This window comes from Notothenia rossii (genome assembly GCF_949606895.1).
Source record: "Notothenia rossii genome assembly, chromosome: 5".
Lineage (NCBI taxonomy): Eukaryota > Metazoa > Chordata > Actinopteri > Perciformes > Nototheniidae > Notothenia > Notothenia rossii.
The window spans coordinates 75,667,607-75,682,729 of NC_136903.1; the positions used below are offsets into that span (position 1 = coordinate 75,667,607).

The 15,123-nt window shown below is 40.9% G+C and overlaps 1 protein-coding gene across 5 annotated transcripts; it reads left to right on the forward strand.

Annotated features, from left to right (window-relative positions):
• The first annotated feature begins 349 nt into the window (after nt 1-349).
• On the forward strand, nt 350-14,699 carry rbm6 (RNA binding motif protein 6). 5 transcript variants are annotated; one of them, XM_079682174.1, is made up of 24 exons: nt 364-496; nt 796-873; nt 1,292-1,359; nt 1,845-3,366; nt 3,459-3,548; nt 3,682-3,751; nt 4,623-4,696; nt 7,827-7,901; nt 8,493-8,784; nt 9,324-9,481; nt 9,599-9,699; nt 9,798-9,867; nt 9,956-10,037; nt 10,142-10,203; nt 10,288-10,408; nt 10,607-10,704; nt 12,451-12,783; nt 12,873-13,028; nt 13,148-13,213; nt 13,347-13,571; nt 13,662-13,736; nt 13,818-13,918; nt 14,016-14,073; nt 14,156-14,699. In XM_079682174.1, exons 3-24 carry the CDS (start codon nt 1,313-1,315, stop codon nt 14,249-14,251), a joined length of 3,972 nt encoding a protein of 1,323 aa, XP_079538300.1. In that variant the 5' UTR covers nt 364-496; nt 796-873; nt 1,292-1,312; the 3' UTR covers nt 14,252-14,699. The 5 variants fall into 5 exon arrangements, with proteins under 5 accessions (XP_079538299.1, XP_079538301.1, XP_079538302.1 ...); XM_079682173.1 differs by lacking the exon at nt 796-873 and having other exon boundaries at nt 350-496; XM_079682175.1 differs by lacking the exon at nt 796-873 and having other exon boundaries at nt 350-496; nt 10,145-10,203.
• Nucleotides 14,700-15,123: the final 424 nt, after the last annotated feature.

Sequence of the window (15,123 nt, forward strand, 5' to 3'; positions counted from 1 at the left end):
AAGTGTCAAAGGCCATAGTAAGGATGGATGATAGGCTAACTTTAAAAAAAAAAAAAAATCATTATTTTTTTTCCTCTTTTTTTTTCTATGCCATGCGATCTACCCACACTACCTTCGAAATCGACGTATTGGGCACCCCTGGTCTACAGATTTGTGTATCTTTCACATTCAACTTGTATATATTTTACTTTTTTGTTCTGTTTTATTTTCCTATTTTGAAATGCTTATTATGTCATCTTCGAAAATTCTCTATTTTTATTTGTTTTCAAATTGTGTGCAATGCCTTGTTTTTCTCAATTTGGGATCAATAAAGTGTGTCTTCTCTTAACCGCTGGGGGCAGCACGTCTCACACAGCGTCAGGTTTGCAGATCCAAAGAAGAAGAAAACGGAAGATTCGTCTCGGCTGCAGCGACTGAAGAATCAGTTCGTGAAGCCGTCGACAACCTTAACGATAAATCTCGGAAATATCGATACTAAGCTCAAAGAACAAGCAAGGTACGTTTTTATAGAGGCAATATCTATGTGATCATATTGGCATTTAAAGTCAGTACGATTGTCTGTTAGTGAATGGATGCTAACGCAGATAGACCGGCTTCCGTGGTAAGTATTAGCCAAGTTAGCTTCGATAGCGTCACCAAGGTAAAGATCCTTAACGTTTGTTTTAGCTGTCTTTTGGTCGGTAATTTAATCACAATAACATTCCCATTTATATGCAGAACTTACCTTAAATACGTGTGTTTACTGTAATATAATTATGATCAATACTCATACCGTTTGTTTATGTTGTGGCGTAGATGTTGGAGGGCCTAGTGATGGCTAGCGGGCCAACATGAGCAATATCACCAGCCTGTGCTACGAGCCACGGCTTTGACGTATGCAGCCATCTTTAGTATCGTCATTGTAACACCAAAATAACACACTGGCATACATTTTAAACCACCATTTCTTCATGTTTGTTTACAATATGTACTATGTTTATTTAGATTGAAGCATTTATTAACCCGCACTGGTACCTCCACATTTAAATGTATGTAACCTTGTTCACATATCTGTATATACATATATCGAGATCGTAAAGCACTTAAAGCAAATGTGTGATTTGTCATAGTGGGCTATATACCTTTTTCATATTAGAACTTAATGCTGCCATACGCTCAAATATTTTGACGCTCGTCTAATTTTGGGTTGTACTTTGAAAGTCCATTTATTGGTTGTATTATGATTGATATACCTGCCACAAACAAGTCAAAATAAGTGTTTGTATTCATTTACCTCCAACTTTGCTTCCAGATAAGACACTGACTTACAAACATGTGGAACGGACCAGGGCCAGGACCAAGGGGAGGACCACCCTTTCGGTAAATACGCATCATTTAGTTATAGGCATTGATTTAAAAACAAATTCGAAATTGGTATTAAGACATAACTGTCTAGTAAGAGCTTTTTGCATTTGCCTCTAATAATGTTTTCAAGGGATGGGCAATGTGGGTTAAAAACAGGTTACCACAGTTGAAGTAATATTCACATGTTATATGATGTTATGATTTAGTACATTTTCTGGGAATCCTAATGTTTAAACTGTTTTCACACTTGATGCATTTGATGGTTACTTTATTTTTATTTTTATTTTATTAAATAAAAAACACTGAAAATAGAAACATTTATAAGGCTCATTATTACCATATTGTCCTCCCCTTCTTTAAGCCTTTTCATGCTGATTGGATGAGCAACTATACAAATAAACATTCATATCTTCCGTCACCATATTGTTTTGTTATAAGTTTTACTCTTTGGTTGTGTTCCATTCAAAAATCATCCTAATGTGTTGATGTATATATTGCAGCAGTGATCAACGTGGAGAAATGTTTGGTGGCAGAGATCGTCCCATGCCTGATTATAGAAGTAGAGATGCGATGAACATGGGTCAAATGGGCCCAAGACCTCTAGATATGCCACACATGGATATGAGAAGGATGGATGGGCCACACATGAGGGGGCATGACATCGACCCACGTGATATGCGAGGTAGAGAGCAAAACAGAGATTTTGGCGGACCTGGAGAAGATCCAGACTTCAGTGTACGAAGGCAATATGACATTTCTATCAGAGACAAACTGATGAATGCTTCTGGTTTCCCGGGACAAGGCAGAAACTCAGACATGGAAGGGAGGGGTATGCCACCACAGGAACCAAACAACAGATTTATGGACATGAGAGACAGAGAATCTTTTAAATATGACACGCCACCTTTCAACAATCCTAATATAGATGGAAGAAGAGGGTTTCCCATGGAGCGGAATGAAGGATTTAGGGACATGCGTGAAAGGCCCCCAAAAGGCGATGAAGGCAACGATGGTTATGATATGGACTTACCGCCACATGAAAGGAGAATGATGGACACTGACAGAAGAGAAGGGCCCCCTTTCAATCCAAGAGGCGGATTTGATTCTGATATGGATTTCAGAAATCGTTCAGGTCCATCAGGTGAATTTAGAGGTAGGGATCGATCTCCCTTAAGATTTGGAAACCGTAATGTCCCTCCAGTGGACAGGGCAAGACCAGACATGCCTTCAGATATTGCTGGACCTCCGAGATCAAAGTTTATGGGAAACGCACCCAGGGAGAGAGAGTTCCCAGAATCAAGTGGCAGCCCCCTAATGGACTATCGAAGTGGTGAAGAGATGACTCTTGCAGAGGAATGGAAGAATCGTCGAAAGGAGAAGATTCCCCCTTCAGAAATGGGTAAAGGTATGGGAGTTGTCCCCGGACCTAGCTTCCCTGTAGGATTTGGCAGAGATGTAAATGTCAGAGATCCACCACCATTTCAGGAAAGGGATAGGCCACCTGTTGAATTCCCGGGGAAAGGGGTCGGCTTTCCTCGTGTTGACCACTTTCCTGGTATCAATCTACTACCATCAACTGCCAGCAAAGCTCCACATGTTCATCCACCCCCGGAAATAAGTCCCCATACTGGCCCTCTCGGCAGAGAAAATGAGAGCAAACATTGGCTCGGAGAAAGAAACCCAAAGCATAGTCAGAATAAATCAATTCGTGAGGAAAGGCTTCCTTACCATCAAGAGAAGAATCAGCATTCACATTTGATACAGGAACCAGGTGATTGTTTTAAAGGGATGAAAGATATCCCACAAAATCAAGGACATGTCAGGGGTAAGATGGGGGAAGAACATGATTTTCAAGGCAGCAGCACTGTGCAAGCAAAAGACCAAGACTACAGGGACATTGATTACAGAACAGGCCCCGGGAGGTCTTTTGACTACAAACATGAAGCACTTCCAGTACCAGAGAAACTTCTCAAAGAGTCTAAACCAATCGCAACTGCCAAGTTTAGTGAGTCCGGTTCTCAGGTAAGTTTTTATTTTATTTTTGTGTTTATAAATAATATGCAATATAATTCTACGTTTCCTAACCCAATTTTAAATGAAATGTTCTCTGAAAGGATCAAGATTACAGGAATGCATCAGTGGAAGACAAAGTTTCCAACACAATATCTATAATTGGTATTCCAAAGACTGCCACTATGGAGCAGGTAATAATAATAATAATAATAATAATACAGAAAAGCATCTTTACTTTGTAAATCTTGATTTTATGGTTACTAGATTTTGTTTGGATAGAAAGCCATGGCCAAACTCAATCTATTTGACAATTTTGTTTTGCAGATTCTTGGTGCCTTTGCAGTCCATGATGGTGTGCCAATGCAGGGGATGAAAATCAAAAATGTTGTGCCAGGTAAGAAACAAGTTTCTTTGTGTAGCTGTTTGGGGCAATCGATCGCTAACATGTCCCTCGATTTTTCGCTTTTACGACATTCGAAACTACGCATTCTTTCTTTTTTACATTGTTGGTTGCTTTTGTTGTTGGTGGTCTGTGAATTCGCTCATTAAAGAAGGAAGGGGGGTTTTGTTATGCCACCCTTTTTTTATGTGCGAGACGTCGGGTCATTGTGACAATAAGAGGAGTTACCAAGGATCAATATTAAGTCTTTTGGAGAATGTTGGTCACAAACGATCTGTGACAAGTGATTCACTGAACGTGTCACTCTGACACTCTTCTCTAGGTACTGAACATAAGAATGTCAACAAACTTGAAATGGAGACTGCCTTGTTAGTGCTTCCTCATCCTGCCGATCTTAACACTTACTTTAAAGTGTTTTCCACAGTGGATCTCTGTAGACATGGTTATCGATGGCAAGCCTCATTATTATGTCTCAAAAGCTTTTCATACTACACCAAAATGTCCGTCACAGGAGGGTTTTTGTTATCTGATAAACATGACTGGTAAACGTTCTGTCTCCACGGTGCAAACCACACAGTTGTTCACTGCCACTGGTTTGGAATATCTGCCAGGAAAGGCTTTGATAAAGCCAAGCCATAACAGACAGAGTCTGATAGGTCATCAGTCATCAGAAGACTGAATAGAAAAAGCAATAACAAAATGTGTGTTTTCCTGAAAAGGTATGTGTGTAGGTAGAACTGTCAAAGATTCGCTCACATTGATCTCGATGTATTCACGAACTGCTGTCTTCTATGTTTTAGTGGGTGACTGTCATTACTGGAATTGACTAACAAAAACCCATCTGTATTTCAAATGCTGTCCCCAGGTTACAGCTACGATACGGCCTATGTGGAGTTTTTAAACCTCGAGGATGCAGTCCACTTCATGGAGTCCAACAAGGTGGCCCATCCTCGTCACACTACGAAGGCCGTCTCTCCCATCAGGATTATGAGGGGTTGAGAGGGGATTTAGTAGATGGGGAGGGGGAGAACCTGGGAAGGGGTTGCTTTTCCTCTATAATGTCAGTTGTTGACATTTCTAGAAGCTAATATATGAAACTGCAACAGATGAGCCTAGCTTTTGCATAAATTATCATTACTTTCTAGTACTTCAGGTTACTTGTTAAGCACTTGAATGCTTTAGAAAACATACTTTAACTTTGTATCTTCTAACACAAACATGTTAATATTTCCTGCTAGTGCTAAATCTTTATATTTTAACCCCAAACTTCCTTAGCCTGGAATAGATTTAAGCAGATAATACGGATGTTTGGTGGGAAAGCAGTTTTTCCAATCTGTTCCTAAACTTTTAAGATTTGGTTTTACAAATATGAGAAGACACGATGTTGATAATGAAGGTACTTCATAAAGCCCCCATGTCATGTTTTGCGATTTTGCCTTTGTAGCAAAGAGGATTGACGGAAATGTAATGCGGCGCTTTTGCGTTGCGTGACCTTCGAAGTAGTTTCTTTTGAGGAAGCTGTCGACGTTCAGACAGTCTGCCCTAAAACAAGCAAGGGGCTGGTTGTTTGTTGGGCCAGTATTTTGTCTTTACTGTCCATGTGAACATTAGAAATAGTGTGTTGCCTACCAAAGTAATCGACCAACAATGTGTATTTAACTGAGTGGCCCAGCTCTTTTCCGGAGGATGTTGCATTGTGGTCAGGTAGAGGTTTATCTTGGTTTTACTTTTTGTAGTTTCTCAAATGGCCACTTGAGGCTGGCTAAGTCAATCTCTATCTTCTTTAGCTTAGGTCCCTTTTTGATGTGAGTGGTTTTGTAGAACTCACACATTTAAGGCTTAAAGTCACGCATAACGAAGGGTTGGGCAGCTTTTAATGACAGTTAAGTGCTGTCACAGGTGGCTTGGAGCTAGCTGCCTACTCTGCCTGTGCAGAACTCAGATCCTCTGACAATCCACAGGTTTGACTTTTTTAGTTTTAGCCGAGAGCTATGCAGAATCAACACTGCCAAGATGGCAACGACTGGAGCCACCCTTTTTGAACCTCACAACAGCTCTACAGAAATATGGCTTCAGGAAGACTACGTCAATGTTTCATGCCATCTACTTTTTTTTTCCGTTTTTATATCACGGAAGCTGGGTTGGCTTCCTTACCATGTTGACAGACTGGCATCATCATCATTCAAAGATTGTGGAGGGTTCTGTTTTTCAAGGAGTACGAGAGTCGATCTCAAAACCACCTTATTAGTGAGAACACAGTGCACATTTTGTAAGTTTATTCATAATAGAAATGACTATTTTTGAGATTTACAATCCTTCTTAAAGAGGAATATTTCTTTTTAGGAGTTTTAGGGCAATGTAGTGATAAAAACTTTGGTAAAATTATTGGGTTTTCTTTTAGCTATGCTAGTGGTGTCGCTCTTTGACTGACAATTGTGGGATGGTCCGTTAGTTGGATTGCATTGACATTTTGTATGAGAATTGGGTTCCCCAGAGGAAGCAGCCAACATGATTTTGTTGATCCCCTGACTATAAGGTTGACATTTTGGGTTTATTAGTGAAATGTCTCTACAATTATTGGATGGATACTCTTACTATTTGGGACGGATATTCATTGTGTCCAGGGGACGACTCCTGACTACTTTGGTTATTCTTTGGAGTTATCTGGTGAAGTATCTTCATCGACTTCTTGATTGCTTGAAAAGCCTTTTTATAAAGATATTCATGGTTCCCAGATGATGAATTCAAATAACTTTGGTGATCCCCTGACTTTTCCTCTTGCGCAATCAAGTCAACTTTTCAATTTATGTAATACGTGGTTTATCTATTTAACTATCCAGTCTCACGAAACCACTGGGGGGCCTGCACGCTTTCTTTTGAGTGTCCCTGCCAGTTCTTCAGACAACATTTCTTTCACCAGTTCGAGGCAATTTTGGTCATCTGTGACTTTCCAGAAAAGTGCATGTCCTCTTCTTGGTATTCTCTTGAACTCATTGTTGGTGAACTTTGGCCATCAGGACTTCTTCTTTCTTTCAACACTGGCAGGGCTTGATGTCCCTGAGGGTAATGAAGATGAGTAGAATTATTGCTGAAATGTACAGCAGTTTATCGCTTGGCTTTGCCATTGGGTCGCTTTTGGCAGATATTTTGCAGCTTGTGAAGTAATTTGTAAACACTAGGTGATGTACTGTAGGTGGTTGTAAGGTCAGTTACTTAAATATCAAAGATTCAAATGGCCACCTATACGTTTTCACGAGTGGTAAAGCTTTGTGCTTTATGATATGGCTTAATGTCTGGTTTGAATGGTTATTCCAGTTTTGTGCAAATGAGGTGCTCTCTGGAATTAATCAGCGTTGAGTTTTACTTTTCACATATGGATGTTCAACACAGTACTACCAAATTTCAGAGTAAATTTCCATCTGCAATGAGCTTCCCTCTGCACAGCAACACTCTAGTCTTGGAAATAGTGTTTTTATTGCGACACAATTACAATACTTAACCTACTGAAAGCATGGTTCTCATATTGCACTAATAATTCTGTTTTTATTTGGATTATAATGTGGACAACCATAAGCACATATTTTGCACATTTCTTTTTTTTATGCTAAACATTGAATGGTTATTTTAAATTGTTCAGATCTTCTGCTTTTGTTTGTATATATTGTGGTAGTAAACTACATATCTTTGGGTTTTGGTTGTACAAACAAAGCAATTTGAACAGTGGCCCAAAGGAATTATGATGGTCACTTTTTTACTTTTTTGTCATCTCCAGTTTTAAACAATAAGCCCTTTTTTTTTTTTTTTGGAGAATATTCAGTATATGAGCATAAATAATTTAGCTGCAGCTCTAATTTGTAGTTCACTTTTCAAAATAGTTTGAGGGCATATTGCTTGTGTGAAGCATGATCTTCGTTCTGGGCTAGTCTCACCACCATAAGTGTTCGCCCGTTTTATCTTCAGCAGTGAAGAGGAAGGCTAAACCTGCCACAGTGCATGTTGGGTGTCATTGGTATTATTTAAGATATCCCCAGATGATGCTGATTGATCATTTCTGTTCTTCTTCTTACAGGGATCCCTAAAGGTTGGCAGTAGAACAACATCCATGAAGTTCATTCAGCCAGAAGAGTGTGAAAGAAGTGTTCATGTGAGTGCTGAAAGAAAATGATTGTCTTTTGTTGTTTCTGTAGTTTATTACATACTCTAAAAAAATAAATACTGGATCTGCGAGCTGCATGAGATACTGACGGGCGGAGAGAGCGCTCCGTTTATTATTCCCGTGTTATTATAAATTACTGTACACTTTTGAATAATGTAGTTAAGCTACTATAATCAGTTTAATATCGAATCATATCAGTTTGTTTTAAAGCTCAATAAATAACAAAGAAGACCTTTGACCGGCACTTTTCTCATTTTGTCCGGAAGATTTAAACTGTAACGGGCAAAAAAAAATTCTAACGGTAACTCCGGCCACAACTACTATGAAAAGTCACCCGAATGCGGTAAGTAGTAGCTTAGCTTAGTTGTTGTCCAGTTGCCATGATGAAGCTGCTTTATCCGCAGTTTAAACGGTAACGTTACACATGATAAAAACGTGCGCGCCGAATATTCACTGCTGATTAATACCGAATATCCGGAGCCCGAAAAATGGTATTCGGGACAGCCCTACTTTGCAGCCATTTTTACTTCACAGTTTAAAAATAATAACGTGTCCCTTCTTTCTGTCTCTGTCTATTAGGAATCAGATCACAAAGTACCTCAACTCCAGGAGCCCCAGTTGCCCAGACCAGATCAGCCTTTAGAGGAGTTGAAGACCAACCTAAACGGGTCCCAACCAAAAGGCCCTATTGAACCATTGTCCCTTACCCAGTGGCAGCGTAGCTCTGACCTGACACCTGAGGCCTGGCAGCAGCAGGTGGACCAACTGCTCCAACAGCAGGAAACCGAGCAGCAGGTGGAGACCTGGGGCAACCGCAACCTTCCCCATCACGGTTCACACCAACCTGAGTCTGTCTTTAAGGACAGCAAAAGTAAGTTGACTCAAACTCAAACTTGTTGATGAACATTAGCTTTGGAGCTTGTTTTTTTGATCAAATTTGTATTGAGATTAATACACACCATGTACAACCAAAAGCACAACATGTTTTCTTTTTTTAAATAACTAAAAGCACATTTGACAACAGCAATTACTTACAAAATGCAGAATACATATGTAAGCTAAAAATAATAACTAATACAGACAAACAGATATTAAAATAAACCCCACACACACACACACACACACACACACACACACACACACACACACACACACACACACACACACACACACACACACACACAGCACTATCATACAGGAGTGTATACCATCACTAACACATGCACACACACAGGAAAACGCATAGGTTGCAATTTGAAAGGCTGTGGATTAGGGGAAGGGAGAAATACTTCTAAAAGATCTTTGAAGGAATCAACTGCAGGACTCCAATTGTTTAGCTATGGAGCTTGTTTTATTCTTTTGTTATTCATGACCAAGTTGGATAAACAACACTCTTGTGTCTCTTTACAGCCATGATAATAAAAAATGTGAAGCCCACGACCACAGTGGAGACCATCTTGAAGGCCTTGGATCCCTTTGCTTATCTGGATGAAAGAAATGTTCGTCTAGTCAAAGCCAAGCCACCAGGATCCAAGTGCTTCTGCTTTGTTGACATGGACTCCCATGAGGTACCCTTTTTAAAATATGAATGCTTACAGTTTGCTGTTTATTAACTTAATGTTCTATCAAAGTTGACTCTTTCCCTATCATTTTCCAGCACTTACCTTTTGTCTCTCCTCTTGTAGCAAGTGACACGTCTGGTGGAGCTCCTCACCAAACCCAGACCCCTTTATGTTGATGGAGTCAGAGTTTATGCTGAGGTCGCAAAACCTCTGAAGAACCAAAAGTAAGTCGCCATTCTGCACTCCTTAATTATCTGCTATATCTTGTAGAGAATTCCCACCTCCATTGTTTCTGATTATTTGTCTTTGTGTCTTTTTTCAGCTTCAAGAGAGAATTTGACAAACCAAACGGTTCCATCCTTGGGTTTCCACCTGATCCCAGCATGATGGGGGTAAGATGTTGCCTTGATTGTTTCGTTTTTTTAAAGTTAATAAAAACAAGAGGATGACCTGTGATGCATTTTTCCCTTGGGACTTCAGCAGCAGCATTTCCCACCCCCTCCACAGTTCTTGCAACCTCTGCTGCCACCTCCTGCTGCTGCTGCCGCCGCTGGATTGCAAGGTGGGGATCAGGCACATAATATTGGCATCTTGTTCCCTGAGCCCTGTTTATAATCACTAAACCTACACATTAAACATTCCTAAATATCGTCATGTTTTTGTCAGCAGCTGATATTACGACTAGCATCACCAATACCGCTCTGTCATCAGACGTCAGCATTGTACAGGTAGGTTACATATCAAAAAGTGAAGCCCATAACATTATTCCGAGTAGAGCCGTACTTCTAACTAACTCTCTTTTTGCTTTGTAGGGAGCTGGCTATCGTGAGACTCTAGCAATCGATCCAGCATACCAGGTTAGCGGAGCTGTTGTCCCCACAGAATCAGCTGGGATGCCGGGCGCCGCAGACGGATCACAGGCCTACGTATACGGTAAGAAATATATCAAGCATTTATATTCAATCAAGTGTTAATCATCTTCCTTTGTAGCTGCATTCAATGTGATATTTTAGCAAAGTAGGATCTCCCAAATGTTACGGAACTTTGTCTTGACAATTGTACATTGCAAAAGCGTCTGCAATATGAATACATGTAAATGAAGTGGTATATCCATTTGTCCAAATCTTCTAGGCTCTGAGATTCCAGACATGACCAACTACTTGTACGATTCCACTTCGGGCTTCTACTACGATCCTGAGACCACGCTGTACTACGACCCCAACTCTAGGGTGAGAACACAGGACAACACTGATCAGTGCTCGCTCTGGCCTATGACTGGGGAAAAGATTAGGAACAACTCTGCTGGTGATGTTCTTTCAGGGGTGGCCGCGGGGTCTTAAAAAGTATTAAAAGTTAATAAATCAATTTACCGACAATTAAGGCTATTAAAAAGTATTAAACAGCATTTTCCAAGGTATTACATTTTGTAGCTTGTTTTCAATAAGTATATACATTTTCCAAAGGTAGGTGTGTAGTGCGATTCTGTGTACCGTAATTTTCGGACTATAAGGCGCACCTGAATATAAGCCGCAGCAGCTAAATTGAATGATGTGTACATATATAAGCCGCACTGGACTATAAGCCGCAGGTGTTTTAATGTTTAATTACCATATGTAAGGGTTCGTGCACAGAGGGGATCGTCGGGAAAGAGATGGCTGTTTGAGGAAGCTCCCATTTATTAACATTTCAACAAACAAGTTGCATATTTGCATAACGTATTCAAGTGTTACCATTTAGTGCAATAGTAGCTACAGAACATGTACTGTGCTGTGTAAACTGTACTGTATCACATAGCGTTTCAGACTCACAAACTTTTCAACTTTCAAACTTAAACGGTGCGCTCCCAGCGCACGTACCGGCAGTGATCTACAGCAGTGGTTTTCAACCAGTGGTACGGGGACAAACTGTCTCGCTCTCGTAATGTCTGTCTGTCTTGCTCTCGTTCTGTCTCTCGTACCACTCTCGGTTCCACTTTTACTTTTGCGCGCTACCTGTCTCACTCTTTTCCGGCCTCCAGCTTTTCCTGCTGGAGCCCGCCGCAGCCCGCCTCTTAAAGGTGGGGGGCGCGGAGCGCCCATAGAGCCCATAGAGTTAAAGGTGGTGGCCGTTAGCTGTAAAAATCCATAGATTAGCCGCACCGTTATATAAGCCGCAGCGTCGAAAAATGGGAAAAAAGGCGCGGCTTATATTCCGAAAATTACGGTAGTTTATTTATGGCATCCCGTTGGATTTGACGTCATCTGAAGAGGACATCACACGCTCACTGCTTGATAGCGCGCGAAGCTCCGTTTATGCCGCTTGTTAAACAACATCGTTATGGGGAAATGCAAGTCTGCGTCCAAATGGTTGGAAGATAAGGAGGAAGGACAATCAATACTGTGTATAGTAAATGTGAGGTAAAGTGTCGCCAATGTAAGCAGTTAAAACTCAAAGTGGCGATGAGGTCTTAAAATGTGTGGAAAGGGTCTTAAAAAAGGTCTTAAAAGGTCTTACGTTTGACTTCAGGATTCCTGCATAGACCCTGTCTTTATACAAAAGCCATGCATAGCTGCAGTCAGTAACCTACAAGAGAATATTAAATCATTTATAACTAATGCACATCTACCCTGAAGAAACTGTCTCCATTAACAAGCACATGTATTGAAAATGTAACGCACTGTAAAATGTGGAGATCTCATTTAAATCCGCAGACTGAGCTAACAATAGAATCTCACAAGGACAAAGATACTAAAGAGAAACTAGGTCTTTGTCACTTGCTCATAATCTAGAGGAGAGACATGGCTACGTAAGAAGCCTAACCTCATACAGTGGCCCTCACATTATAATAATAGTGTTTAAATGAATTCCTAAAATAGTGCAGAGACTGCAGTTGAAGCTACATGTGCACTACTAAGTCAGCCTTTATTCAACATAAATGTGTCTGAAATGATTGGTTTTTTCATTAAATTGTTATTTTCTAATTGTTTTGTGCACAGTATTTCTACAACGCTATATCCCAAGAGTACTTGTACTGGGATGCTGCATCAAAGTCCTACATCCCAGTCCCAGGAGGGAACCCTGCAGCCACAGCGCCGTTGCCCATGACCGCTGAAGACCAGGCCATTCTTTCCAACCCAGCAGCAGACGCTCCTCTGGAGATGAAAAAATCCTTGACTCCTAATCCAGAAGACTCTGCAGCATTAGTTCCCAGTGCTGATGACGGCTGTGCACTGGACCCTGTCCCCACTTCATCTGCAACTCCTGAGAAGAAAGATGATGATGACTCTAAAAAGGACAACGACAAGCCAAGAAGCATCGCCGCTGTCAAGGTAGCACTTCAGTTACAATACCACTGTACACAGTATGAAAGACACATGTGTAAAGGGAACGCGGTTAAGACATGTGTTGCCGTTTGCAGATCATGAAAGATATGGAGCGCTGGGCAAAGATCCAGAATCGTCAAAAGGAGACAACAGTCCGTTGTGCATCGCCGCTGCTGCTGAGTTTCAGAGGAGACGATGATAGGAGGCCGTCCAAGACGGCTGACGCTGGTTTTGCTATCTTCGAGAGGAAGGTTAGAGACTCTCCTCACACAACCACTTCCATCATGTGCATCAATGTTGAGATTAGAATATTTGTTTTCATTATATCTTGTAATGGTACTTAACCAAAATGTTTTGTCTACATCCGCAGATATCGGGTCCGGATGATCTTTTTAAGAAACCAATGGCTCCTCTTAAGAAAGATGAAAAGTCAAAGGTAGGAAACTTCATTCAGGAGATGTTGCACTCTAACCCCTACTTCGTGTCTGATTCACTCTGTTTACCTCCTTCAGAGTAAAAAGTCGATTATTTTTTCTTACATAATTGACTAATTGTGTTTTCTCCCCCAGCGTTCTATGGGCTCTCTGAGTATGCTGGCATCAGACTATGCGGCTGGAAGTGATGAAGAGATAGAAGAAGATAGGGAAGATGCAGCCAGAAACAGTCAGGGCCCGTCTGAAGACAAGGACAGCAAGCTGACAGACTGGAAGAAGATGGCCTGCCTGCTGTGTAGGAGACAGTTCCCCAACAAGGACGCTCTGATCCGCCACCAGCAGCTCTCGGACCTGCACAAAGTACTACAAGTGTACCTCTCTATGAACAGTAGTTGACAGTCTCTCTGTATACAGACAAAGCCTCTAATACTGCATGTATTCTCTCAACAGCAAAACATGGAGATCCACCTTAAGATCAAGAGGTCCAAGAAGGAGCTGGAGGCACTGGAGAACCAGGAGAAAGAAGTAGGTGGAAATAAAGGGGTGTGCTCAGGAGAGCTTGAAGTGGTTGGGTTGAATACTAAAGGTGGATTGTGTCATTCACAGCTAACTACAAAAGAACCCTCCAGGTCACCAGAGCCGAAGAAAAGGAAACAACACCACCACCAACAGATGCAGCATCATAACTCCTGGGCTGGAGGCTCAAGGTATGTGTCTGAACTGACCTCGCACTGAAATGGGAAAGCATTTAAGTTATTTAGATTAGTGACACATTTGTCTTAACCATTTGTTCTCTATGCGTAGGGATATTCATAAAGTCAGCGAGAGACCTGGTCTTGGTCTTGGATCTGAACCTGCCCCGGTAAGTTTGCAGCTATTTTTCTCTGCAAAATGTGGTGTTTGTTGTTGGTTTGTTAAAACCTCTATTGTACATTTTTCTCCAGCCACGAAAAAAGAAAGACCCTGTGGTTTGGGACCATGCCACCTACAAACAGGCGGTTCGCAAGGCCATGTTTGCACGGTTTAAGGAACTCGAGTGATCTCATCTGAACTCATCCTCAATTTGATATGTGATTGGGTAATAAGACACCCTACCCACCTAAGCATAAGAACGCCTCTGACGTCGCTCTGCCTCGGACATTATTAAACTACAGAACCACCGTTTTCTACAATGAATGAAGATGAAAATGATGTGTCAAAATTAAATGACAAGACTATTGTGGAGCTTAATCAACTGATACTTCTCCTCCTTAACAATGGCTGTTGTATAGAAAATGTGAATCTTGCTGTTTAACTATTTTTGCCCATGTTTTATGTGTGGCCTGTGTAGAATTATGACATTTGTCAATGTGATTTATTTCTTTTTTTATGATACTGTTACACTGGCCACAATTACATTTTGTTTTAAACTCGAGCAAATATTTCCTTTTCATGGGTCGAAGTTTCAAATGTATGTACACATGTTTAAGTAAAAAATATGATGAAGTAGCTTTTTCTGCATTTGAAGTTTTTGTTCAGTGTTCTGCTGTACATCTCATGTCCACTAGGTGGCAGCAAGACACTCGAGATATTTTGTCTTGTATTAATGTGACGTGTCCAAGAAAGAATGCTGTAACACATCAGGTTTAGTATTTAATATCAGTTTTTACAAAGTGACAACCAGGTGATAACATTGAAGTGCAAGTATATGAGGTCATGACTGGTCTAGCCAATATGTATTTTCTGTAGGAGTTAAAACATGAAGCCTCCTCTATAACCTTTCCCGATATGAAATAACCAGCCTCACCCTCTCTGAAGCTGTAGTTCAACTCCTCAGAGAACAAGAACACTGGGGAGCCTGCAGAGTTAGTCTCTGACAACCACAGAAAGATGTGGTGCAAGCCAACATCCTTTCATCTGTGCTAGAATGATC